Here is a 27,959-nt window from a genome sequence, read left to right as displayed (position 1 = left end):
TTGTTTAAGAACCAAAGTATTCACAAGGGCCATTTTAGATTTCATCTTTAATTTTTATATCTTACATACTGTAAAATTTTTACAGTATGTTGAAAATATGCAAATTATTTTACAGTATGGTGTGTTTAATGACCCTAAACGTCACACGAGAATAACCCATTTAAAAGTAATTTACACGATTGAATCGAGATTTTAGCTACATCACTGTTATCTGGTGAAGGTATGCCGTTTAATTCTTACCTGGTTACACAAAAATACAGTATGCTGTAAACAGTAAGATCACTTTTATGTAGCGTATAACTTTTTCGATACGGCTTAACCTTTTTTCACTCCTTTATTCCGAAAGCACTTGAACGCAGCAGCAGGGGCTCATCTGTTGGACAGGAAAAAACTAATCAGAAGCCAAGTTAAGACTTTTCGGTACTGCTAGCTGCTCTGCTAGCAATATTTGAAACTTAGCCCTACACAAGCCAGGATCACAGACAAAAAGTTCAATGTCTTTTATATATTTTACACAGCGTTAAACTATGTTTTAGAAAGGCTATTTTGCTTCGCTGAACGTAGTAGGGCGACGGCTTGTAGACAGCTGAAGCTTGTCGCTAGCTCATTAACGTTAGCCGGGGAATAGTCGCAAGTGGAGGCAAGAAAATGGAGCTAGACGGCGTTGTCCTGTATTCGGATGACTCTGGCAACTCAGCCATTATGTCCGAGCGGGTCTCAGGTCTGGCCAGCTCAATATACAGAGAGTTTGAGCGGCTAATTGAGAAATACGACGAAGATGTGGTGAAGGACCTGATGCCGCTAGTCGTAGCCGTCCTGGAGAATTTGGACTCGGCGTCCGCTGTCAACCAAGAGCATGAAGTAGAGCTGGAGCTGCTGAAGGAGGATAACGAGCAACTGGTCACCCAGTATGAACGAGAGAAAGCTCTGCGAAAACACGCAGAAGAAGTGAGTTTCCCCGCACGACTGACAAACTAATTTCTGACACGGATTACGGATTATACCATGTTATTTGCCTAGTTTCAAAAAGATTAGCCGCAGATCCTATTTCGTATCTGGCAATGACATGATGCTCCCCATCGACACGTTATCCAAATGATAGTAAAGTAATATTGATACTATACTCATCGTACTTGGAATTACAAATCACGCTAAGTATATTATCAATATTACTTTACTGCTGCAAATATCTGACACCAAAGACGCTAAATGACCATTTACGTTGCGAATTGGAATGTATAGTTGTACGTCATGGAATATGATTAACAACTAAAGCAGACACTTAGTTATCAGGTGTCTCTGTCCAACGAATCCGAATCTAAATGATAACATTAATTATGATCATCATGACTAATGACAGTCCTGGCTCCAATAACCACAGTGGTGTCTGCTGTGTTGGTCACAGTGATAGATTTGCAGTTGTGGGCCGAACGCAAAACACTGCATTCATATCATATGATTTTCACACAAAAGGATGGAAAATCTATTGTTTGCTTGTAATGTACAGTTTATTTTAAACGTTTTGCCTTGAATTTGGGAGACTGATAAGAGGTTCTCTCCCATTACCTATACCTTTTGATAATTTAATGTCCCTCTGTTCCATAGCCTAAGTAACTTAAGTATAACAAAACATGTGTACATAGAATTTTTTATTCTATACACATCATGCAATTCAAAAGCATTACAGCAACATATCTCATCAAACTGTAGTAGGCCCAACAATATTAGATTAGATTAGATTAGATTCAACTTTATTGTCATTACACATGTCACAAGTACAAGGCAACGAAATGCAGTTAGCATCGAACCAGAAGTGCTTAAGTAGCGAATAAAACTGTGATGAGTATATACAATATATACACACAATGATATATGTTTATGATATCAATCTATATGTTTGTATTTACAGAGTTCACAGATATGTAAAGGGTATATAAAAGTCTTTGCAACCAAATACCAATATACAGAGACTGTCAACATCCTTTAGTTCATTTCAAAACTTTACTTGTGTCTGCTGTATGTTGACGGCTCTGATATCCCTCTCTAACCTGTTGTTGCAATCTCTGCATTATGTGTTATATAATGGAGCTGAAATTGTTAGCTTAAATCATCAGTGAAGCATCACATCTTTGACCCTGCAGATGATGTTGGATGAAATATTGGCTTCTCATGTGCCATGCTCATGCCATTACACTAATGAATACAGGGTTTGTTCTCTTCTTTCTTTGATGCTGTATTCCTGACCTGCAAATTCAGTAACTGCTTTGCAGATTTAAATGAATATAAACAAACATTAATGCATAAAAGACACAAAGCACACAACGCACTGATTCAAGTTTCTGAGGAATTTATTGTTTAGTATTACTTATTTAAAAGATATGTGACAGATAAACAGATCGGTGCGGCGTCTGCAGTAATGCGGACTCTGCACTGGTCCGTAGTGGTGAAGAGAGAGCTGAGCCAAAAGGCGAAGCTCTCGCTTTACCGGTCGATCTTCGTTCCTACCCTCGCCTATGGTCATGAGCTTTGGGTCATCAAGAACAAGATCACGGGTACAAGCAGCCGAAATGAGCTTCCTCCGTAGGGTGGCTGGGCTCTCCCTTAGAGATAGGGTGAGAAGCTCTGCCATCCGGGAGGAGCTCGGAGTAAAGCCACTGCTCCTCTGCGTTGAGAGGAGCCAGATGAGGTGGCTTGGGCACCTAGTTAGGATGCCCCCTGGGCGCCTCCCTGGTGACATGTTCAGGGCATGTTCCTCCGGTAGGAGACCCCCAGGAAGACCCGGGACACGTTGGAGAGACTATGTCTCTCGACTGGCCTGGGAACGCCTGGGGATCCCCCCGGATGAGCTGGAAGAAGTAGCTGGGGAGAGGGAAGTCTGGGTTTCTCTTCTTAGGCTGCTGACCCCGCGACCTGACCCTGGATAAGCGGTAGAGGATGGATGGATGGATGGATGGATGGATGGATGACAGATAAACAGTATCATAATAGACACACCATAAAGCTGTTTTTCAAAGAGATGTTATGGAGGAGTTTGTTTTTGTAATCTGAAATGTAAAACATAGCAGTCCTTTAGGATGGTTTAATATTTTTCAGGCTGTAATATATAATCCAAGTAATCCTGGCATTCCTCAAGGTGGAGTAAGATTTGACTTAATTGTAACCTTTTGTTTATATACTGTAAATTTTAACTTTTAAACAGTGTAAATGTCTGAAGATAACACATTATGATTCTGTGTATTGCTTGGGTTTGAAATCACTAGACGATGTATGCACAGGCACTTGGGTATATTTGAGACACTGACATTTGACTTGACAGGTAAATGTTGAAAAACCAGCATGACAGGTAGCATGGGGGTGATTTAATAATTTATGTCATGTTGCAACATGTTGTCAGAGCTTTCAGATGAGGATTTTCAAGTCAAGTGTTCTGGTCTAATTTCTCTTTTGTCTGTTATCTGTGTGTGAAATACCTCAGCCTCTACACAACATACACAGGTTACTCATGCTGCCTTTCACAGGGCTTTTGTGATGATCTCACATTCTGTCTGAAGGAGAGGTGAAGATGTCAGAATCATGGGAACTTGTGACTGTCAGGAGGTGGTTAAATGACAGAGTTGTTCATTGTAATTGCCACAGTATCATTACAATATTGCATAAAAAAGGGCAGTTGAGGACAGACAAGAAAAGACAAAAACAGAAACATTGGAGATTGGGCAGTTGGACAACAAATGATTTGAGTTGTCTTTTGATTTTGCATAGATTCTTGTTTGTCTCTTTATCCAGGCAGAAATTCAACTTCATAAATCAGACACAACACTCAAGAGCAGTAAATCGGCTTTTGTGCGGCAGAAGGCCTCACAAAAATGCGCATCTTGATAAACATGTTCAACCTCTGAGAAGAACCTATGGCATCTCACAAGTTTTTCTGAGCAGAGAGGAAAAGGATCAGCAAGAAATTATTGGTTTATAAAATAGCACTTCTTTCAGTTCTTTTGTCTTGTCAGCTGTGTGCTTACTAAAATTTATTTGTATATGACTGGCCAAATTTATCATAAAAAAGAAATCCTTTTAAACAGCATAAATTTTGCATCATAGTCCCATTTAACACAATCATAACACTTGGTGCCATTACTGCATAAACAGTAGTGGGTAAACCATGCTGCTGTTTTGGTTTATAATACAATTGATTGATAAGAAGGGATAATTTGTCATATGTCTTGTTAGCTACAAACTGCACAAGGCAGCCATAACATTTGCATGTCTTCCTGTGTGATCGCCCTTTTTCTTTCTTTGTCATTTTTTCAACATTACATTGAGAGCTAGTAATCACATATTGTGGTTTCACAGTTATAATGCACTACTATTTTGTACTCCAACAGTTATGCATAAAAAAGTCATGGACAATATAGACAATGTTGGATGGATGACGGGATGGATAAAACACCTGTTGCACCACTGTCCAGCACTGAAGAATTAAATTCCTGAGAGAGGAATTTCACAACCAGTTATGTGAGCTTAATTCAATTAACACATTTTTAGCATAGCTGTTTCCTAAAATTATTTCCATGCCCCAAATGGTTGGTTCTTAAAATCCATGTCATTCACCATATCATACTTGTTACAAAAGTAATCGCACCAGACATGCAATTCTTCTATGTTCATTTTATTGTGTCTGGAAGATCATGCACACAAAAATGAGCAGTATCGATCACAGCCAAAAATGCTTAAATGAATTGGTCTCCCTGTCTGTCAATTGAGTTCTAATACAGTGGAGCCCTGTGTGTGTGTGTGTGTGTGTGTGTGTGTGTGTGTGTGGTGTGTGTGTGGTGTGTGTGTGTGTGTGTGTGTGTGGTGTGTGTGTGTGTGTGTGTGTGTGTGTGTGTGTGTGTGTGTGTGTGTGTGTGTTGACACTTGGAGACAAAAAGCGCATTGTCAGGATTGAAGGGGGAAGATTGCATGCTAGGATGGTGGAACGAACAGTCATTCTCTGGAGCACAGTCATATGCACACATCTTCTTGGTCATATGATGAGTAGGAGAGAAAGATGACTGGAGCTGGTTAAATGAATGTGTTAATGTGTGCAGAAGGGGCTGTAAACACTTTTATAAAATAGATATTGAATTTAGAAACTGAGGCTTTTGAATTTCTGTTACTGCTTGCATGTACCATGCATCAGAACCCTCTTCTTTGTACATTTTAATGGGAAATTTTTAATGGGAAATGTACTAGCCTTGATTAATTGATCATTAGATACTACACATGCCTCACCCTTATTTTCACTGATGGAAGCGACATGCATGAATTCAGATGACTAATACATTATACCTATACAAAGAAAATATGAAATGACATGCACTCACATAATCAATCACAAAATTTCAGAAAGGCGGCATACAAAAAAAATTGGAGGAGTGATGATGGAGTTCAGATTTTAAAAGGAAATCTCTTCTATATTGTGGTGTGGTTTCACGCGGTCTATGGTTGAGACTGGTTGGATATAGTGCACAATTCTCTGAAATGCCTTTGGAAACCGCTTATGGTAGATAAATATTAAACATTAAAAATAATAAATAATAAACATTCAATTCACAGGCAACAGCTCTGGTGGACATTCCTGCCATCAGCATGCTGATTGCACACTCCCACAAAATCCTGCTACATCTAAGGCATTGCGCTGTGTAATAAACCTGCACATTTTGGAGTGGCCTTGTATAGTAGGCAGCCTGAGGCACATCTGTGCAATAATCATGCTGTGAATAAGTGAATAATCATGCTGGATGATCTTGGCAAAGGAGAAGTGCTCATTAGCACAGATTTAGACAGATTTGTAAACAACATTTTAGATTAATAGGCGTTATGTGTACAAAGAAAATATCTTTTGAGTTCATTTCATGAAAAATGAGAGTGAAAATAAAAATGTTTATATTTTTGTTCAGTGTATTTGGTAACAGGCCTGCAAGATCAGGTAATTGATTTTCAAAGATGTATCTATAATTTTATTTTGTATAATTAGTAGGGCTTACAAAAATAAGACAGGCCAATTAAAAGAAATGCAAAAGGATTGGTGATTGACCATGAAGAAGTTTTGTACATTCTGCAGAAGGTAGTTTTTATTTCACCAAAGCACTCCTCTCTTAATATAATGTATTAACATTGTGATAGTTTGAATTCTGTAATATATAGCAACACCAAAATTGAGAAGGCAGAGGAAAACATTTAAGATGACTGAGTGAATTTAGTTTTCAAATGCCACAAACAAGTGCTAAGATCTTAAAATATCTGAAACAAACACCTTTTTTAGACACCTTCAACCTCAGTGTGACGTGCATGTGAAGAACAGGCCATTTATAAAGAGGCAAGTGATTATCCTCATGTCGTGCAGGTGACACCCACCCCCTGCCACAAGGCTGTTTTCATTGAGCACTTACATCACAAGACTACATATTTAGACAAATGCCAAAATATTCAGTTGTTATCGGACACCTGACTCAACTGAGCAGTGTTATCAATGCACGGGCTTAAAAACAGATGACAAAACTTTGTCTTTCAATTCAAATCTACTAAATTGGGTATGGTTCTTTGTTTTACATTGACATTTATTTATTCTGTTAATTAGTTTTTATGCCATTAAAAATAAACATGTTGTGTTGTAGAGCTCGGAAAAGTACAGAGGCCTTCAATTTTGGTAAACGTTATGTCCAGATTAGCTACAGTTATGAGAGATGCAAACACATTTTCAAATCAGAAATGGCTATATCAAGAAAGTAAAGGCAGAAGTGTAAATGTAACAATATTTTTGGAGTAACCTCAGATTCTGCAAATTCAAGTGTGGAGGCTTTAAATACACTAGCCATTGATTCAGCGATCGAATCTTATATACGGTATATATATATAAAAAAAAGGTTGTTAAAGGACTGTGCACCCTCCCCATGACTCTAAAAGGTATAAAGCAGTTAAGACAATGAGATTAGGTTCTTAAGACCATTCTGTATGACAGTGTCTCCTCATATAATGTATGAAGAGAATATTTGTGCAGTAAACTCTTAGTCTAACATCCCCTGAGAGAAGGACTGTACTTACGGACAACAGCTGCCCTGTAACGCTTGACAAAACAAACGAGACATTGATATCTATGGTTACTAAGTTCCCAAAGAAAAAATGCACACAAAGCCTGATGTGTTCTTTCACACCTGTTCTGCAGAGAGGTTAGACAACTTTGATAAGAAAATTGAGACACTGATATTAACATTGTTAGCATGAATGGTTATTATCCTCCCAAATGCATTGATTTCATTTGTTATATCTACATAGGAGTCTTGGATCATTTTCATCTATAACAATTTGTCATAAATGATGATTATTTTGAGGTAATTCAGTGCCTGATCCAATGGACGTTCAATTTCCTGGTGCTGTTTAAATGAAATAATCTCAAATTTGTCAAATTTATTACTTGTGCTGGTTTAAGCATGGCTTGATGATAAATACAGCATTTTTTGTTTTCCCTAGAGGTACATTGCCTTTGAAGACTCCCATGATGGCGAAAAGAAGGACCTGCAGTGTCGCTTGTTGACAACGGAGTGTCACACACGTCAAATTGAGCTCAAAATGAAAAACTATGCAGATCAGAGTAAGTTTGTCATACTGCACATTGGTCACTGACATGGGCTAAACCGAATCATCTGTATTATGCAAAAGAAGCACCCACATGCACAGGCATCAGAAGTCCTGTGATCAGAATGGATTTCTTGTGGCTATATGTTTTCCTGATGTCCTTGAGGGAATATGAATTCCAGAGCTTCCCCTAACTGAAATCCAATAGTAACACAATCTAAAAACGAATGCCAAATACTAAAAGGCATGGAAAAGAACTAAATTAATAAATAGGCAGTATTCTAAATTACAATTCTTGATTCAAAGATTTTGGTCCCATCACAAATTGTGCATAGGATTTGGATTCAGATTAGAATTTGCTATGTAACCCAGTGTATGCATGCATGTAACAGTTCAGTTTCCCTTAAATACATTTTGTATTTACCGGTAGTCAGTTTTAGATTTAGGTCTATTATTAACAAGACAATATCCGTTAAACAAATATGCAACATTGTGCAATTCCTGCTTTAATCTTGTGGCCAATCCAGAGGAAATTAAATTTTGTTCGAGAAGAGTGCACTTTGGTATCATACCTATGGTTCCACCAAACATTGTAATTCTTCATCCTAGGCTTCTTCAGTCTTCTTCTATTAGAAAAGGATTAAATGATTGATTAGATTTTGATATCATTGCTGAGCTTGAGGGAAATAAACTTGCTGCTCAGGGTAACTCCAGTTGCTTGTTGATTTATGATGGCCCTCTTGTGGTAAGAAGATGATAATACAGTCAACCTTTGCCCCACTAATAATATATGATGTGGCGACAAAGGTGCAAGTAATGCTGGAACACTTTAATGCAGTGGTTCCCAAACGTTTTTTCTCAAGCCCCCCTTTGATGATATAAGAACATTGTAAGCCCCCCACCCCTCACTGCACCCGATCCCACCCACCCCAAATCAATCACACCTCCTTTGTTTTGAATTAATTATACAATAATAATACATAAAGATGTTTTCTTTCTAAAATATGCACATATCACTTCACATTTCAATTTTACAGTTTTTATTGTTTGTTATGCTGAAAAATAGCAATACTAACAAACTTTCAACTCAATTTGAAAATATAATTATATACAGAGCTCACATCATAGCAGCAGAGAGCCTCCATCCTGATGAAGAGCTTTAACTGGGACTCTTCTTCCTCACTGAGTTCCCTACTCTCTACCATGTTGAACAGCAGTGAGGAATTTAAACTGAATTCACCTTTTCAGACCAGATTTGATCCAGAACACTGGAATGAATCCAGAATAACAAACACAGTTTTAACCAGAATTTGGCATCTCAGTTAAAATTAATATTTGTTTCTGAAATTGAATTCTAGTATTCATCCAGCATTCAGACAAGTAAATTTAACTTCATATTTTAACATTTTAATTTAGGAACAGTGCAACACCAACAAATTTCAAACTGAAATGAAAACCAGATCTGCATCAACATCATTCGTGCTACAAGTGCTACATATCAAATCAGTGACTGGTGTGGGTTTGCTTTGCAAATTTTTTCAAAGCGGGGTTGCTGTTTGGAAATAGCCACTCTCTGTTCATGTTCAATGTTCAACTGGACTGGAGTGTATAGCAGGAAATTCTTTGACACCCCCTGCAGTTTCACTGGCATCCTCCAGTTTGGGAACCACTGCTTTAATGTATTGATTATAATTACTGCTCCTCTTTTGTGTTGTGTATTTACTGTAATGTAATGTTTCTTCATTCAGTAAGCAGATTTGAGGAGCGAGAGGCTGAGCTCAAGAAGGAGTTCAATGCCCTCCATCAGAGGCACACCGAGGTGAGATCTTGGTCTTTCCTCACTATAAAAATAATGTATTCCTGTAAAATGAAAAAGAAAAAATGTCTCTAGGTAATTTTAATACTTTTATAATTGGGTTAGACTGACCAGTTGCTTTATAGCAAAAATATTCTGATTTTGTTTCTGGGTTTGTGGACTTTCTATATGGAGTTTTCATGTTTTGTCTGCTTTTTCGTGTTTGTTTGTATGTTTGTTTCTTTCTCTGGTTTATTCTATCAATCACATGCATATTTGCTTAAAGCTATACTTTGCTTAACTCTGAGGGAATGATATGTGTGTACCTTGCACCACTTTGATCCCTGGCTAACTGAAAATGGATGGATAGATGGACTGTGATAGTATAACTGTAATTATACATGTTTTACATGCACAACAGTAAGGAATACTAAATCTGTGTTACTTAGATGATTCACAATTATATGGAGCATCTGGAACGAACTAAACACCAAAACGCAGCACCTGCAGGAGAGCCATTGGACACAGGGTCATCTGTCAGCAGAGTACGGTAAGCCAATCAGTACCCCTGCATACACTGACTTCACCACAGCCTACAGACATGATAATCCTTTACTATGCTTTATTTTAAATTAAAAAGCATCCAGTAATCCATGGATGAGACATCTGGGATTAGGTGGCAAAAATGAAGACTTTAAACCATTACAATTTGCTTTTAATGGGATCAAGGTTGCTTTGAAATGGCTGAATGTGGGCAGCAATTTAGCTGTCAGAATAAATCAATCAATCAATCAATCTTTATTTATATAGCGTCTTTTACAATCAAAATTGTTTCAAGGCGCTTTCCAGAATCCCAGGACCTAACCCCAGACAAGCAACAGTGGCAAGGAAAAACTCCCCTTTAACAGGAAGAAACCTTGAGTAGGACCAGGCTCATGTAGGGGAAACCTCCTGATGATGGCTGACTGGGTAGAGAGAGAGGAGAAGGGCGAGGACAGATAGAGGATAGAATGGAGAGGAGAGGCATAGAGCATAGAAATACATACAAAATACATTATATTGAATTAAATTGAATTGAATAAGCTGCTGGTTGAGTGGGTCAGCGGGGTCGGAGGTCAGTATACAGCTCTGAAGGCGGCGATACCTGTAAATGAATACGGGGGGGGGGGGGGGGGGGGGGGGAGCAGAAAAACTACACAGGAAATAGCATTACTAGTCTACTTGATGAGGAGAGGAGAGGAGAGGAGAGGAAACCATGACCCAGTGGGGTGACAGAGGCCTGTCAGGTGATCATGTTTCTGGACCCCGGCTGCCTTGGCCTATAACAGCATAGCTAAGATGTGACCTAATGATTAGACGACCCCCTAAGTATGATAATTTGTTTGTCTATGATAATACCTGGAACTACAGAATTAGTAACAATAAGCTTTTTCAAAGAGGTAGGTTTTAAGCCTAATCTTAAAAGTAGCGATGGAGTCAGCCTCCCGTACCTGGACAGGGAGCTGGTTCCATAGCAGGGGGGCCTGGTAGCTAAATGCTCGGCCCCCCATTCTACCCCTAGAAACTCTGGGGACCACAAGTCGACCAGCATTCTGATAGCAGAGCAGTCTATTGGGCTGGTAAGGTGTCACTAGCTCCTCCAGGTAGGATAGAGCTAGGCCTCTGAGGACCTTGTAGGTCAGAAGAAGGGTTTTAAAAATTATTCTAAATTTAACGGGCAGCCAATGAAGCGACGCCATTACAGGAGTAATGTGATCTCTTTTGTCAATACCTGTCAGAACTCTGGCTGCGGCATTGTGGATCACCTGGAGGCTTCTTAAAAAGATGTTTGGACACCCTGATAATAAAGAATTACAATAGTCCAGCCTGGAAGTAACAAATGCATGGACTAACTTTTCAGCATTGTGCCACGTCAGTAGTTTCCTGATCTTTGTGATGTTCCTCAGGTGAAAAAAGGCACTTCTAGAGACTATTTTAATGTGTGAGTTGAAGGAGAGATTTTGATCAAAAGTTCCTCCTAGATTCCTCACAGAGAGACTAGATGTTAATGAGATACCTTCTAGAGTGATCATGTGATCTAATCTATCCCTGAGAGGTTCAGGACCAAACACCATGACCTCAGTTTTTCCTGAGTTAAGGAGGAGGAAATTTGAAGACATCCAGGACTTTATGTCTTTAAGACAGGTCTGGAGCTTCACTAACTTCTCTGTCTCCTCTGGTTTCATGGATAAATAGAGCTGAGTGTCATCAGCATAACAATGAAAATGTACTATGATGGGATGATGGGGCTCTGTGCTTGATTGCTCACTTCTAGGACAGATTATATCATTCATTTTATGATGTGGAATCATCGTTGTACATCAGCTAGCATTGAAACAGGTTGATGTCCTGCAAAGAATCATTAAATTGGGTTACTCATTACGTGTTATTGTTTACTTTGGTGTCTGCTGCAAATGATAACATATGCAAACAAAATCTGTTTATCATGCCAATCTTGGTGTATCTGGGATGCGGTGGACAAGCATGTTCATTCCCTAGGAGGACCTACTTTTTTTTCCTAAGTTGCAGAACTTAATGTATCTTCCACTAACATCTTGGAGCTGGATAGTACCGCTTTAGGGGGGTCTAATTGAGTCCATACCTCAACCAGTCAGGGCTGTTTTGGCAGCAAAAGCGAGATTAACCTAATTTCAGGGTGGTGTTTATAATGTTATGTGTAATCGGTGTGCAAAGTGGTTCCAAGAATTAATTCAAAATTCAATCCATTGTCTTTGCTGCTACTTGTTTCTATTACCACATCTTCTAATCTTGGTTGTTGATTAATAGTCAAAGGTCATTCAGATGTATCACTATCATTTCACACAAATTTCAATGATAATGAGTACTAGAATATTTACAGACCCTCCTCTCATGCACACAGTCTGCAGACAATAAATAGCTGCCATAGATAATGTGGAGTTTATGAAACTAGCTGCTTCAGCATTTAGGTGAGAGAACATGAGGGGGAGATTCAAAGGGAGGGTTGACGTTTGCACAGTGTGAGAGAGAGAGAGAGAGAGAGGCACATTAGAGGCATGTAGACTGCGCAGAAGCAGCACAGTCACAAAACACAGGAGCATGCTCCGGTCAGGAGCTGCTGCAGGAAGGCACCTTGTGTTTTTTTGTGGATGGACATTAAATGTTTTTGTAGTTTTTGTATTGAAGCACCGCGATTGTGCTTGCTCTCACTCCATGTTCAGCTGTGTGATACAGAGCCCTCAGCTGGTCAAGTAGAGCCTTTTTACCTTACCTCTACATGCACAGACAACAACTGAAGAAGTCTGCCTGGGGGACTGAGACTCTTCATTGAGCCTATTCTTCTGTGTATCCTAACCTCTGGCGTTGTCCCTCCTGAGACATTAAGCCGGGATCTGGGGGGCCATGAGCCCCGGGTGTATGCTGCTGTTTGTTTTTGGCTTTGTAGGAGGTGCTGTGGTCATCAACTCGGCTGTGCTGGTGTCTCTGTCAGTGCTGCTGCTTGTTCATTACTCTGTTTCTACTGGTGGCTTACCTGCCCTGCCTTCCTTACCCTCCTTACCCAGATCTAACAGGTATAACCATATGTTTATTTCTCTATATGTGGTTAATGTGTAACAGTTTGTGCCAGTTTGAATCCATACTGTTAGTGTTGCTGCTCTGTGGGCGTGTTGCCGTCAGGCAGTATGAGGCTGCAGATTGAAAGTAGGTCAAGAGAGAAGGAGAAAAATGGCAGTCATAATTGAAAGACTGCACCACCACCTCGGTATTGTCATCAGTTATTATTTGGATTTATTCTTTGAATTATATAATCTATAAATTTAAACAATAGAAGTAGACTCATAGTGATGATGTGTTTTCCCTTCTTCCTCAGTCCAAATAACAAAAGACACCACTGGTCACAATCAGTGGCCTGTATGTGACCTCTCTTTAATATGGTGGTGTGACCATTGTTTTTGGGCTGCTGCTTTTCATCGGTTCCTGTCACAGCTGCCCTATTCACCGTGGGAGCCTTTGTTCCATCCACAGTGTACCATATTTTGTCAGTAGGATGAGATTATGTGAATTTCATTCCAACAGCTTGTTTCAACATCCAATAGCCAAATTGTATATCACATGTTTTAACTGACAGCCTCTAATATAGACTTTCACTGCATTTTGTACACCTGTGTGTGTGTGTGTGTGTGTGTATTCTCACAATGCTAGCATAGCTTTTCTGTCTATCTAAATTATATAACGGGAACTTAACCAACAGACCACAGTTGTTAGATGCTTTTGTTCAACCTCCTTCTTGCATTAATCTCATTCCAGAAAGGAGCGTCCACTTTCCATGGGAATATTCCAACTTTCTGGTAATGATGGTATGACCCCAGACATCCAGAGGGAAGTGGTTGACACCCCCTCTGAGCCATGGAGATTCAACAACCTCAGCCATCCACGGTCTAACATCAACCTGAAGGTATGACATACTCACATGTGGCTTTGAATTCATCTGACCAAAAAAGAACGATCCAACTTTGTCACTGTTTATTGGCTGGTAGAACTTCCCATGGATTAGACTGGTGACATCATCTCTAGTATACTCAAGAGACTGTGGAAACAAAGTAGAAACAGTCAATGCCAACAAACACCAAATAGATTGCTGATTCGCTGTGTCCAGAATTTTTAGTAGCCTGTGTGAATGTGTAACAGGATAGCAGTCAGTCGAGGAGGTGGTACCATATGAGGTCCCCCTTATAAACTCGTGGGAGAGCACTGTGTCTGCACATTGTTGCTTTAAGAGAGCATACTGCAGGAAGGGTTCCACTATGAATTTTAATGGTTGCCTGATAAGTATTCAGCTACTTGTACTGGGTCACATGAAAGTTGTAGAACAAGAAAAGTGGTTTGATTCTTGATTACTTATGAGACTCTTCAAGAAAAAGATTCTTTATCTTGATTCAACTTGTTAGAAAGACAAGATGACAATGATTGTTGTTTCAAAAAAAAAAAAAATTATTTTTTCCACTTTTGGATCTTTCCATCTTTATGTGGCTCTACTAAACATTCATATGCAGCTTTAACCAGGCATCACAATAAAGACCCACATCAGTGCCATTGTGATTAGGGGTCTGTCTTGATATTTACTATAGGTTCAGTTAACAATTCCTTGCCTCTCCCCACATGAAATGGCATGTTTGAATGCTTGTGGAGGGGTTGAGAGAAAGCCATTATCTGCAGAGTAGCAGCACTGGGAAGGCTTTTCTCCTATTGGCCAGGCAGTGCTACTATAGCAACAGAATGACACCAGCATGCAGAAAGGAGATTTGAAAGAAAAATATTCCCACCAGTGCAATTATTAGATTAATTCTTTTCAATCTGGTTCAGTGCTATTTATAGGGTTGAAGCAACAGGAATTAACAGATTTACACAAAACAGGGTGAGGAAAAGCTGATGAAACAGTGCCGGAACTGTAAATTAAGTAAATTGTCATCAATCTAATTTAAACAGTAGTGTTGTGCTGTGCAGGTCATATGGTGTACTAGAGGGAGCAAATGATAACGTTCACTGTATCATGTGTGGTTTTTCCTTGGCTCAGACATGTTCAGATCAGTTTTTTCAATGATTTTATTCTACCACTTTTCTGCAACATTCAGCTTTCATTGTCTTAATTTGGCATTAATATCCTAAACATCTCTCAGTCTGAAGATCAGCACTTCCCAAAACAAAAGGATGGGGAAATTGCACAGGAGAATACACTTGGCAAGAAGGCTGATCAGGATGAGGTAGTCCTGTCTGCTGCTTGTGAAGAAACTAAGCCAAGCATCAAGATATGTTAGCGCTGCAGACTCACACATTGATTAATAATACTAAGATGGAGACACTACCCCATAGGTAAAGGAGATTGCATGTCCCTGATGTGACCTTTTCATACCATTAATCTATTTTAACTCGGAACAAAACAATTTGGATGTTTACTAACAGAAAAACAAATGCATAATTTTGCATTTCACATGATGGTTTTTGGTCACTTGTGGAACAAAGGCTTTGGAAAGGATGTAAAGGAGTGTGCATTGTTACTTGTTTTAGCTGCATGCAAAGCTCACACTGGGACAGATTGATGTCTATTAAAATTAGAGATATTTGATACCACTTTTTTTTCAAACTGAGTACCGGTACTCACGCTTGGGTACTCATCGATACCGATATAGCTACCTATAGTACTTGTGAAATCCTTTTTAGCTACTTGCCCATCCCTAATTAAACTTAGTGCAGTTCTCTAGAGGATAGAGTTTCTTCAAGAAGGTAAGGAACTGGAACTGAATCCTGAAGAAGTTAAATTTGTAGTAGTTCTTAAACCTCTTTACATTAGACCCAGCAGTCTGCATTACTTACCGTAATTACCTTTTTATTTCTCTGACTCTCTTCTTTCTGTCATATCTCTCTTCCAAAGGATGAATTATCCCATGCAAACCACAGAGGCTCAAAGACTGGAACTCATCAGTCCAAATCCAACAGTTCTGTGTCCTGTCGGTCTGCTACTGCTAAAGCTAATGCACACAGTAACAGTTCTCATTCCAACGCACCACTGTCTTCTCATGATGAAGTGAAACCGATGTCAAGTGAATCTGCCTCTGCCACACCCCTGTCTGCTGCTTATGATGTAGCCATGGAGACTAAAGACACACCGTCACGGGACCAGGAAGTTTTAGATCCACTCAATAAGAACCTGGATAGAAACAGTGACAAACCAGAGAGCAATAAGACCATTGCAGCTGTGCAAGAAGTACAGCAGTCTCAGTTTGGACATGGTGATGGTCAGTGTTGTTCTATATTAGCAAATCTGTCATGAATTTTCCAATATTTAAATGTTCTGCTTCATTTGCTTTTTGGATTTCTTTTCTCTTTCTTTTTAGATAAAGAGGACAAACTGGAAAAGTCTGAGGTACAGGCCATTATAGAATCCACTCCTGAGCTGGATATGGACCTTGGCAGCTGCAGAGGAACAAGGTAGAATACTGAGGATTAGGTATTCTGTCTATATGGAACATGCTGGGTATAACTTTGGTTTTATTGGAGAAGAAAACATTTTGAATGACTTATTGGACATTGAAAATTCTGCAGTCACCACCTGTACAAGTAGAAGAAACTGTGATTCTCCATATTTGCTATTTTGCCATGAAACTGGAATTTTCTGCTTTTCATATGCTTATTTAAATATATGTTAAACAGGAAAACTGAGGAGACACAATCTAGCAATGAAGCACTCACTATCAAATCAAATTATATTTTGGTTCTTACTTAGTTGTATTAAAAATGCTGTATCATTCCTCCTCTTTCAGCGTATCTGTTGACTGCATTCCTCATCTGCTTCTTATTTTCTCCCCTTCATCTGTTTACAAAGCACACCAACAAAAGGCGGCATTGAGAATCTAGCTTTTGATCGTAACACCGACTCTCTGTTTGAGGAGTTGTCATCTGCCGGAAATGACCTCATTGGAGATATGGATGAAGGAGCTGACCTGTTGGGTATGTGGCCTTCTTCTAAAAGGACTTGTTCTCATCTTGTCATCACATGTTTCATCCCTTACATCTGTTTTTTTGCTATCGGTTTATCATTACATTTCACAGATGAGTTTTCTGGTGTGTATCACTTAATGTCCTTGCACCTAACCTATGTCCTCTAAATCTCTGTACTGTAGAGTTGCAGTTCCATTTGTGTCTGTGATTTCAATGTAGATGTCATTGGAGTTGCTGTGTTGTAGCAGTAAGAAAAGTATTATGGTGCAAAAAGTTCTGTGAAAAATATTTTAGGAATAAATTCAATTTGATTATTTCTTGGATGTCTATCAGACTACAGCTTTCTCGGTAAGGCTTTAAATGCCTGTGTTTGTGTGATTAGGGTGGATGTTGTCCCTGCCATAATAAAATAAAAGGAGCATCATTGTTTTCAGGTATGGGTCGGGAAGTGGAACATCTTATCCATGAGAACACACAGCTGCTGGAGACCAAGTTAGTATTGATCATAAAACAAAATGTCTTCTTTAATATAAATACAAACAGAAAGAAATGATCGTAATTTGGAAAAAGTTTACAGGTAATTTTAGAAAGCACTTAAAGCTTCAATAAAATTCTGTATCAAGTGGCAATGATTCTTTAAACTTACCTTCAGTCCCCTCAATGTCATTTTTATGTCATGTTTTTGAAACAATTTCCATTGCCTCACTTAGCTTAAGATATTCTTACATTCAATCTCATGGCAATTGCTAGCATCATGTTCTCTGTTTTTACTGTTAAATGATTTCTTTGTCAAATTATAAGACAGTATTGAATACAGTATATTTACTAATTGTACATGCTGTACAGTGCAGCCGCCCATTTCTTGTATTTATATGCTTTTGATTCCAGAAATGCTTTGAATGTGGTAAAAAATGATCTGATAGCACGTATGGATGAGCTGAATTGTGAGAAGGAAGGTCTTCAAGGTGAGTTAGATGCCATAACTCAAGCCAAGACCAAATTGGAAGAGAAGAATAAGGAATTAGAGGAGGAGCTGAAGAGGTGAGCTGCATTTGATCGCCTACCAGTCTTCATTTTACTTCAGTGTGCTTTGATAAAGTTGCTAAGGACTTTGTATTTGCTTTTGCAGAGTTCGAGCTGAGCTTGAAGATGCCAAACAGAACGTTAAGAATGAAAATGAGGATGATGTAAGTTATGTCTGTTTTGTGTGAGTGCCTAATCAACAATAACTTGAGGAAAGTAAAATGTTATGAAAACATTATAAATTATTCTATGCATAGAGCGACGTGCCCACAGCACAAAGGAAGCGCTTTACCAGGGTGGAGATGGCCAGAGTTCTTATGGAGAGGAATCAGTATAAGGAAAGACTGATGGCGCTGCAAGAGGCCATTAAATGGACAGAGATGATTCGGTAGGAAACACTGTTGGCAAAGTAGGCTTTTTAATAGACATTATCATTCTCTCTGTCTGCCTTATACTCGTTTATACTCACTCAAATCTATAAATGCACAGGTCACTTTTTTGGTTTGGACCTTTTTCAGATTCCTGCATTTATACTTAAGCTCATTAATTAGCTAAATGTGATCTCTTTGTAGTGTTGGAGTATTAAACAGTTAAGATTCCTTTCCAGCTTCAAAATCAACACGTATGGTCCTACTTGCTTAAAAAATTATTACTTACATTGAACTCGACTTGATTATAACTTTACTGTAATTGGGTCATGATCTTTTTTTGTTCAAGCAATACTAAATGTGGTTTGAGCAGTAAATTGAAACAGATAATCTCATTGATTTTTAATTCTGTTTTAACAGTGCTTCAATGGAAACTCCAACTCTTCAAGAGAAGAAGAAATCCAGCCTCTGGCAGTTGTAAGTTTGTTTCTCTTTTAAATTATTTTTTCTTCCTAGTGCCACAACATTGTATTATTTATTCCTGTCATTTCTGCTTTCCTTTTATTGTATTTGGTATGGTTGTTCCTCTCCAGGATGTAGGTAAATCAGTGACATGCCAATGTTACTCTCAACATGAACTGTTTTAATCTAAAAACTTAACAAAGGATCATAAAAACAGATCCTGGATGTCTAATTGAAGCTGCTTTGCTGTCACAGTTGTTTTATTTGTAATAACTATCATTAAACACAGTTCTTAGAGGCTTGGCAGAGAATTAAGGTTGTGGAGCTGTTATCTGAAAGAATCATGCAACAATTTCAGTTATCCTGTTTCTCTTTTGTTTTGTCTTTGACAAATGAGTTTGGTTTGGATGCAATGAATCGCCGCTGCAAGCTTTCATTATATTTCTGTGTGACAGTGATATGGCATTTGTGCATTTGTGTAAGAATATCTGATCTGAGAAGTGTTCTATCTCTCTTGCCCTATTTCTACTGTTTGTGTCTCTCTATATTCTGACTGATGTCTTGTCTGTGTACAGGAGGTGTGTTGGGGGAATTCATATGAAAATTGGTTGTTGAGTGTGGTTCATTAAGATATCAGACCAAATTATCTTGTTTTGGCTGCAAAAATTCTGTTTATATATGGGGAGTCATGAGTCAGTGCAGATGTAACCAACATCATTAGTAGTAGTTTATACCTGTGATCGAGAAACAGGTCATAGATACTTGTCTTATAATTTCTACAGAATGAGCAGAGAATGAGTACAGCTTAGTATCAGCCATAGACTATGCATTGCTAGATGCTAATTAGAGTTGCTTCACTGTATAAAAGAAAAGGCTGGTGTAACTTGATGAATGCAGTGTCCTTTATAGTTATGAGGAACTTGAGTGTTATTGTCCAGACTTTGTCCAATGTTGTTGACTAACGTCCCAAGCAGCACTCAGTGTTAACCCAGCAATTTGGCCCAGGAGGAGCACATCTGCTCTGTTGCTTTGCTGTTTAAAGGATGAGTTTATGTTTTCTGTCAATAAAAATAAATGTCTAAGAATGCCCGCTAGCTACCTGTGTGACAGCTAGCATGGTGTGTTGGCATGGTTAAAATTACCCTTACATGTTAAAACCCTGCCTTTGCTGCCTGAGCTGCTGAATGTTACCACCCCTCTATACGTTTTGTCTGTGTGCTTTCTTCTTCTCCCTCTCCACTTCCCCACCTTTAAACCTCCAGTTTCAGCCGTCTTTTCAGCTCGTCGGGTGGGACAGCCAAGAAGCCTGCGGCAGTGGAAGCACCTGTGAATGTAAAGTATAATGCACCCACTGCTCAGATTCAGCCATCAATCAAGAAGAAGAGCAGCACTCTGCAGCAGCTGCCCAGTGACAAGAGCAAAGCCTTTGATTTCCTAAATGAGGAGTGAGTATGACAGTGAAACATGGTACTAATTGACAGGGTGTGTGTAGTCAAAATAGCAGTGGGGGGGATCTTTTGTTTTTTTTAAATCATGAAAAAACAAGCAATCAACAGGGCCTAATCTTTAAAGTAAACAGTAGACCAATTATGTTTTCGAAAAGTTGGAACATTCATATTTACTCTGATGCTTTTTGCTTAAATGTTGATTAATGTGCATTGTCCTAATAAAAAAATCTTGCTAACTATAAAGATATTAAACATTTAATTTTCTTTGAGGCATTGACATTGCCTTTTTAAACATGAACCTACCACATATTCTAAATGAGAATATACCAAATTGCTTCAACCAGTATTTTAGTGTCTGTCATTTTCAACTAAGATACAATATGTTTGTAAATGTTTTTCAATGAGCTGCTTTTCTGTCCTGCAGAACACCAGCTGTTGATGTGGTGTCCCGGCGAGAACAAAAGAGGGCTCAGTACCAGCAGGTCAAAGCACATGTTCAGAAGGAGGATGGCCGAGTGCAGGCTTATGGCTGGAGTCTGCCAAAGAAATCCAAAGTAAGACCACGAGTGATCTGAATTGCGTAGAAAGAAATTCTTACAGAAGCTACATATATCTCATTGGCTTTTTTTTATTTATTTATTTTATTATTATTTTAGGCAAACGGTGGACAGGCAGAGAGTAAAGTGAAGAATCTACCTGTTCCTGTCTTTCTCAGGCCACTAGATGAGAAAGATGCTTCTATGAAGGTATGTCTGTCAGGTTATCAGTGGACTTGTTCTTGCTACATTCACCTGTATGTCTCAACATATTTGCCTGGTGTAACTTCAGCTCTGGTGTGCTGCTGGTGTCAACATCTCTGGAGGGAAAACCAGAGATGGTGGTTCCATCGTAGGCGCCAGCGTATTTTACAGCGATGTGCCTGGACCAGATAGTCCAAAAAAGACAGTAGGATCGCAGAGCAGTCTGGATAAACTTGATCAAGAACTCAAGGTACACACATGTAATCTCCATTGTGTAATTTGAGGTTTTAAAAATAACTTAAAACTACAGGAAATAATATATTAGCATCAACTTTTGTGTGCAGGAGCAGCAGAAAGAGCTGCGACATCAGGATGAAATATCCTCACTAGTTTGGATCTGCACAAGTACCAAGTCCACCAGTAAAGCTGTGGTCATTGACGCCAACCAGCCTGGGAACATTCTGGAACGCTTCTTTGTGTGTAACTCCCATGTTCTCTGCATTGCCAGTGTACCAGGTCAGTAACTTTACATTGCATGTTACATGCATTTCAGCAGGAAAGTGTTGGTATGTTATATTTTTCTGGTCTTTATTAAGGTGCCAGAGAGACAGACTACCCAGCTGGTGAGGAAGTAACTCAAAATGCTGAGGTCCCACCAGCAGGGAATGGTAGCTCCCACTCAAGCAATAGCATCTCAGCTGGGGGTGATGGCGTGCTAGGAGGTATTACTGTTGTTGGCTGTGAAGCTGAAGGAATGACTGCTGTAGCCCAGATGGCAGGTGGTACAGATGATGTGTACACAGGTCAGCAACAGCAGCATCAAATTTTAAATATAAGGCTGATTCCAGTTTTGGGAATGTTTTGGGTCCACTTTAAAGCCCCTCCCCCTCTAGGCATATTAGAAACAATTCACTTAAATACAACTAAGTATCAAGAAGAGATTTCAGTGCCTGTCAGACCCAAGGACCTCTGTTTTTAAGGGTGTGTTTCACCTGGTAAGGTCTATCTCTGAATGAAAAGAAATCCTAAAGTGCAGGATGAGACCATGAGCAGCTCAAATAAAATCCTGATTTAAGGAACTTTGCCACATATAATGCTTTTCCCTACTACATCATAATATATATAAAATATTTGTATTTGCTAATCAATCATATTGAAAACATTTAGTCAGAAATGGAGGATTTTGTTGGAAGGTAAAGGTAATGTAAAAAAAAAGATGCTGGTGGAAAAGAAAGATGGATTAAGATACTACCGTAGTTGATAGATTTCTGACATTCATTGAAATTTAGACTTAGGAATTTGCAGTCATTACCCACACTATTTACATTATCCATATTACCTCAACATGCTGTGTCAACTAAGGAATAATGTTCTGTACAGAATGTAGACCAACAGAGAGTGTTACTGTGGTGACAGAGGACAGTGGGAGAGGAGCCTATACTGAACACATCTTCACTGATCCTCTGGGAGCTCAGCACACAGTAGAGGCACTTACCGGCTACTCTCAGAGGTAACATCAAGAGACCCATTAGCTAACACATCCATTTGATTATATCACAACCATTTGCCCGTAGCCATTTTCTGCAGAGCTGCAGTACAGACAATTTGCAACTAAAAGGATTTCTTTATTAGCTTGTTTATTTCTGCATATTTAAATTGAAAATTATTTACTGTTAACATTTTGATGTACAGGGAAAGTGACCTGTTGAAAGATGGAGTGAGTTCAAACCTCAGTGCAGAGGATCCGGATCTGATGAGAGAAGAAGCCCAGAAAATGAGCAGTGTTCTGCCGACTATATGGCTGGGGGCCCAGAATGGATAGTGAGTTTGAAATTTTCGTTTTTTTGCACACGATTTCTGTGTGCAGAATAATGTAAAAAAGAATGATGTCTGGTTCTAGTGTGTACGTTCACTCGTCTGTGGCCCAGTGGAAGAAATGTCTGCATTCAATCAAGCTAAAGGACGCTGTACTCGGCATAGTGTAAGACAATTGAAGAGAGGTTTCACACAGGCTGGTGATGTTTCTTAAAATCTTATTTTCATTTACTTTTTTTAAAAACTGCAGACATGTGAAAGGACGCGTGCTAGTCGGCCTTTCCGACGGGTCTTTAGCCATTTTTCATCGAGGAGTTGGTAAGAACCTAGCTGCTTTTAATCTACCTGGTATGAAGATTCTCTGTTAATGTAGCTGCTGATTTTTCTTATTTGCTTGTGGCAGATGGGCAGTGGGATCTAAACAACTACCATCAGATAGAGTTGGGCAAAACAAACCACTCCATCCGCTGCATGACAGTTGTACACGACAAAGTTTGGTGTGGTTACAAGAACAAAATCTATGTGGTGCAACCCAAAGCTATGAAAATAGAGGTATGATAAGACTAAACCACCTGATTACTTCAATGCAGTTTTGTTTGCACAGAGAAAATGCTGCACCTGCAGAGATGCTTTTTCAGTTAGTAATATAGTATGAGGAAAAAAAAAATGAAAATGAGCATTTTGTGCATTCTTTTTGTGATACTTCATGCAAATTAGTCTCAGATTTGCTCATTCTCTATGTTTACCACAGCATCTTAAAACAGATTTAATCAGCTTTCAAAGTTCTAATCTGTAAAAGAACTTCTCACAGTAATCACATGGTCTATAACAGGGATTATGAGGGCTTTTTATCTGTTGTTACAAGATCTTTTATTATTTCTTGGCTGTCAAGGCTTTTTTTGTGCATTGTTTATTTTGCAGAAGTCGTTTGATGCACACCCTCGTAAGGACAGCCAAGTACGTCAACTGGCCTGGCACGGTGATGGTATCTGGGTGTCCATCAGACTGGACTCTACTCTCCGCCTGTTCCACGCTCACACCCTTCAGCACCTTCAGGATGTCGACATTGAACCTTACGTCAGCAAGATGCTGGGTCAGGCTGTCTGCAGGATTTCCACAAATCTTTACAGAACCCTCATTCAGACAATCATTCGGTTGTCCAAGAGTTGCTTTTGATTTTGGCCTTTTTGCATTTCAACAGGTACGGGCAAACTGGGTTTCTCATTTGTAAGGATCACAACTCTTATGATATCATGTAAACGTCTGTGGATCGGCACCGGAAATGGTGTCATCATCTCCATCCCCCTGACAGAAAGTGGGTTTTTGATTGTGTGTGTGTGTGTGTCTGTGTGTGTGTCTGTGTGTGTGTGTGTGTGTGTGTGTGTGTATATATATATATATATATATATATATATATATATATAAAGGAAGTTTAACATTTGAACATATCATTTGAAATGTTAATGTGGATCATCCATGTTTGTTTATCAGCTGCCAACAAGGCAACCAAAGCATCAGGTAGTCAACCAGGAAGTGTCATCCGTGTCTATGGTGATGAGAGCAGTGACAAAGTGACAGCTGGGACTTTTGTGCCATACTGCTCTATGGCTCACGCTCAGCTATCTTTCCATGGTCACAGAGATGCTGTCAAGTTTTTCACAGCTGTTCCAGGTAATGGACCAAACAGCATCGTTCTGCATTCAATCTTTAATAAGTCATTCATTGCCTTCTTTTCAAAGTTAAGAAAACCTACTGCTAACATAAGAAATTGTTTAATATATCAATTACCAATCATAGCACTCCGTGAATTGTGATACAGTTAGGCACTGCACACAAAAACACAACACAGAAGACACCTAAAGGACAGCTCAACAACAATAGTATATAATCAATAGCAATAATCAATGACAGAAAAGGCTGATTGTTGTGCAGAGAATGAATGCTCGGGTTTTAATGTTCTATTTTTGATTTCAAAGTTAAATCAATATGTCATCGGAGTGTCTGTCTATGGAGAATCCAATATTTACTTATTTATTAGCTGTCACCCTGTGTCCAGGTCATGCATCTCCATCCATAGGTGGAGGAGAACCATCAGGTGACAAGTCAACAGATCTCTCAACTCAGGAAGGAAACAAGTCCATGTTGGTAATGAGTGGAGGAGAAGGCTATATTGACTTCAGAATGGGTGAGTTAGGGGACAGAGAGGGAAACAGAATGTTGTTCTAATCACTACAGAAGTCATTAAGACAGATCTTTGTATTTAGGTGATGAAGACGGTGACGCAGAAGAGAGTGAGGACGCCCCCATGAAACTGCAGGCCAAAGCTGAGCGCAGCCACCTCATTGTCTGGCAGCTCATGATGGGAGAGGACTAAGCACTGACATCAGGAAGCCAGAATTGCCTTTTCTCTGAACCGAGTTGATGCGGGGGGGGGGTCCCAGTTGGATGGTTCTCTTCAGCACAGTTCACTCAGCACTTTGTTCTTCCTCAGAAACGAACAATACATTTTAAGGCAAGCAAAACTGCTCTAAGAACAAATTGCATGGTATTGCTTTATTTTCCTTCCTTTACGGTAATTATTTTTTATTTGATATAATGAATTTAATGTCAAAGTTCGTTCTTCCAAGGTAAAACTGCAATATGCAGATGTTTTTGTTCATGTTCCCATTGCAGATACAGTGAATTTTCCTACTGACATTTTCAGGTTTGCTCACTTCCTCAGCTCATGTGGTGTAAATGTTAAGAAATGACCTTGTGATTATATCCAGTAACAATGTATTGATTGCTGGACATATATCCAGAGGATGACTGTATATATACTGTAATTCTTTATATATCACAGATAAATGACAGCTGTGGCCCTGACTTGGCCTGTTGGCCTGAAAGAAACGTAGTTCTGTATTGTTTTCAAGTAGCATTTCATCCAAAACTTTGATTCTGTAATATCTGAGCTAAACTAGTCAGATTCAAGGGCCTCTCAGACACAACTGGATTTAAGCATTTAAAATAAATCATATTGTTGCTCTGCTGCGTTTTGAAAACCTTGAAAGCTTCTGAGGATGCAACTGAAACATCTGACTTTTTCTACTTATGCTGTCACCAGATTTATAACTGCATTATTGCCAGTGTTCTCATGTGACTAACACTCATTATTGCTGACATGTCACATCATTCCTCTGCTGAAAGCCAGCTTCATCACCGAGTATTTACTCTGTTTTTAGTGCGTTATAGGCTCGGTGACTCAATGCTTGGCTTCAGGTAGCACTAATGGAAGACATCTTCAGCAATCTAATTCGCTGTATCTCTTCACAGAACCTGCCCTTATGAAATGAAAGGCAGGAACAGCTGCAAACCTCACTCTAAATATACCCCCAACCCCCATCCCGCCTCTGCCTTGAATTCATTGAGGTTACAGTGTTGAAATAATCTCGGCTACTCTCTTTTGTCTCTAATTTAGACAAAATTTATAGACACTGTAATTGTATCTGAAGGTTGGTGTGGACTAACTTCCTTGCCAAGTGCAACTACATATTTATTATTTTCTCGAAGCTACCAAAGCAAGAAAACAATTTATGACAGATATTTTTGCATCACAGGCTGCTGTTGTGACATTTTAAGGCAGCATGCATGAATTTGCCTCCACGTTATTTCACATGCACATTTTTTCTAATAGAAACTGATGTGTTGGATAAGATATATTTTTAGACTTTCATATATGAGGAGATTGAAATAAATTCTGGGTATGAGAGATGTGGGATGTGTTTGTGTGAGAAGAATGAGTGACCCCTCACCCCCTTCAACCAAAGTCTTGTTTGAGACATTTTTGCTTTGGTTGCTCCCCACTTTGGTCTGGTGTCCTAGATGTTCTGGATGTTCTTTTATTTCTTTGCCACCAGGTAAAAATGGCTCTGTGCAAAACAGTTAATTATTCAATACATTTCCAACTATTATATTTATTTTTTCCCAGTGGTTAAAAATATCAAGTATCTTATTTTAGCTTCTGAAAATGTTCTGGCACTTTGTAGTCAAAGCAACTAATTCCTTCTTTCCCCCAGCTGATACAATATTAACGGCCCTTTATTAATACAATGACCTTCAGATGCATTTTTAAAAATGTAATATCCCTCATATTGGGAGAAAGTGTTACATTACTGCAGGTCTGCATCTACCAACTATTCTGCATATGCCTGTTGTTCACTCAGCAGGAATCAGGGCAGTAAACACACCATCTTGTTCCCGCAGCATCTCTGGCCTTACCTGTTTCAAACAAGTCAATTAAAGCAACTTTTGTGGAAAACTTTTCCGTGGTATCATTTTGTTTTTCTCTGCTGTAAATGATGACTGCCAGCCTGTAAATTGTGGATGTATATTATATATATTATTATTATATATATATTATATTATATCATATATAGTAGTATAGTAAGACTAATGTCAATTTTTGGTTTAGTTTTTTATAGTTCCTTAACATTAGATGTGACTATTAAATGACTATTAAAATCTGAGAGGATAGTGAATTATTTATGTATTACTGTTTTTCAGTTATTAAGTTGTTTGAGTTGAAGTTCACTTTCTCACTTCTCTTGGGATTTATAAGTAATAAGAACTAATTGCATACAAAATCTGAAATCTGCCCATTTTTATTTTTTACTGTCCTAAAACTTGATTCATCTGTTTGAAGTTTTGTTCTGCAGCCTCTCTAAAAAAAAACTTCCAAGTCAATCAATCATGTTTCTCTGAACGTCAATCTGATGTCATGGTTGCATGTTGTCATTAGGTGGCGCACTCGATCGACACTGACTATAAAAATGACGAAAGTCCATAGAGAACCCATTTTGTCATTGCAAAATGATGAAATCACGACAGTGACTGGAATGTTATTTTGTTGTTTGTAAGTTAAAACATCTTTAGGTAAGATTAGAAGGAGGAGATTTAATGCAAAATGATTTGAAGCACTGATTGAGTCTTCTGGCTAGCAGAGTGTCAGCATAATAAAAACAGCTCTCCATTTGAAGGCTGATGTTAGAGAAATTTTCTGAGCAATTGAGAAGACCACAAACCCTTGAACCACTCATACTTTGAATGTCTTTTAAATAATGTTATCAGTTTGAAGTATTTCTATTCAAAGTTCAGAAGAGAATTCTTTGTCTATTACAGAAGACTGTCTGCAGCTACACAAAAG

The 27,959-nt window shown here is 38.9% G+C and overlaps 1 protein-coding gene across 4 annotated transcripts; it reads left to right on the top strand.

Annotated features, from left to right (window-relative positions):
- Nucleotides 1-369: 369 nt before the first annotated feature.
- Nucleotides 370-27,077, top strand: spag9b (sperm associated antigen 9b). Of its 4 annotated transcripts, none has more exons than XM_057055903.1 (29): nt 370-948; nt 7,507-7,627; nt 9,360-9,430; nt 9,856-9,956; nt 13,733-13,880; nt 15,855-16,218; nt 16,318-16,411; nt 16,806-16,930; nt 17,356-17,413; nt 17,810-17,962; nt 18,051-18,108; nt 18,202-18,332; nt 18,733-18,786; nt 20,037-20,219; nt 20,647-20,776; nt 20,879-20,968; nt 21,051-21,212; nt 21,307-21,478; nt 21,559-21,765; nt 22,343-22,472; nt 22,655-22,783; nt 22,863-22,943; nt 23,028-23,095; nt 23,181-23,329; nt 23,699-23,870; nt 23,979-24,092; nt 24,269-24,448; nt 24,834-24,962; nt 25,042-27,077. In XM_057055903.1, exons 1-29 carry the CDS (start codon nt 649-651, stop codon nt 25,149-25,151), a joined length of 3,984 nt encoding a protein of 1,327 aa, XP_056911883.1. In that variant the 5' UTR covers nt 370-648; the 3' UTR covers nt 25,152-27,077. The 4 variants fall into 4 exon arrangements, with proteins under 4 accessions (XP_056911883.1, XP_056911894.1, XP_056911873.1 ...); XM_057055914.1 differs by having other exon boundaries at nt 18,733-18,789; nt 20,043-20,219; XM_057055893.1 differs by having other exon boundaries at nt 371-948; nt 18,733-18,789.
- The last annotated feature ends 882 nt before the right edge of the window (nt 27,078-27,959 follow it).

The sequence above is a fragment of the Takifugu flavidus genome, chromosome 1, assembly GCF_003711565.1.
Source record: "Takifugu flavidus isolate HTHZ2018 chromosome 1, ASM371156v2, whole genome shotgun sequence".
In the NCBI taxonomy this organism is placed as follows: Eukaryota; Metazoa; Chordata; class Actinopteri; order Tetraodontiformes; family Tetraodontidae; genus Takifugu; species Takifugu flavidus.
Note: the sequence above shows the minus strand (reverse complement) of the source record. Positions and strands in the feature narration are given on the sequence as shown.

Excerpts from the sequence above, each read along its gene's own strand:
- spag9b (XM_057055893.1), top strand. The coding sequence starts at position 649 with ATGGAGCTAGACGGCGTTGTCCTGTATTCGGATGACTCTGGCAACTCA. Across the intron at positions 18,333-18,732 it reads AAATGGACAGAGATGATTCG|TGCTTCAATGGAAACTCCAA; the intron begins GTAGGAAACACT and ends CTGTTTTAACAG. Across the intron at positions 18,790-20,036 it reads AAATCCAGCCTCTGGCAGTT|TTTCAGCCGTCTTTTCAGCT; the intron begins GTAAGTTTGTTT and ends TTAAACCTCCAG.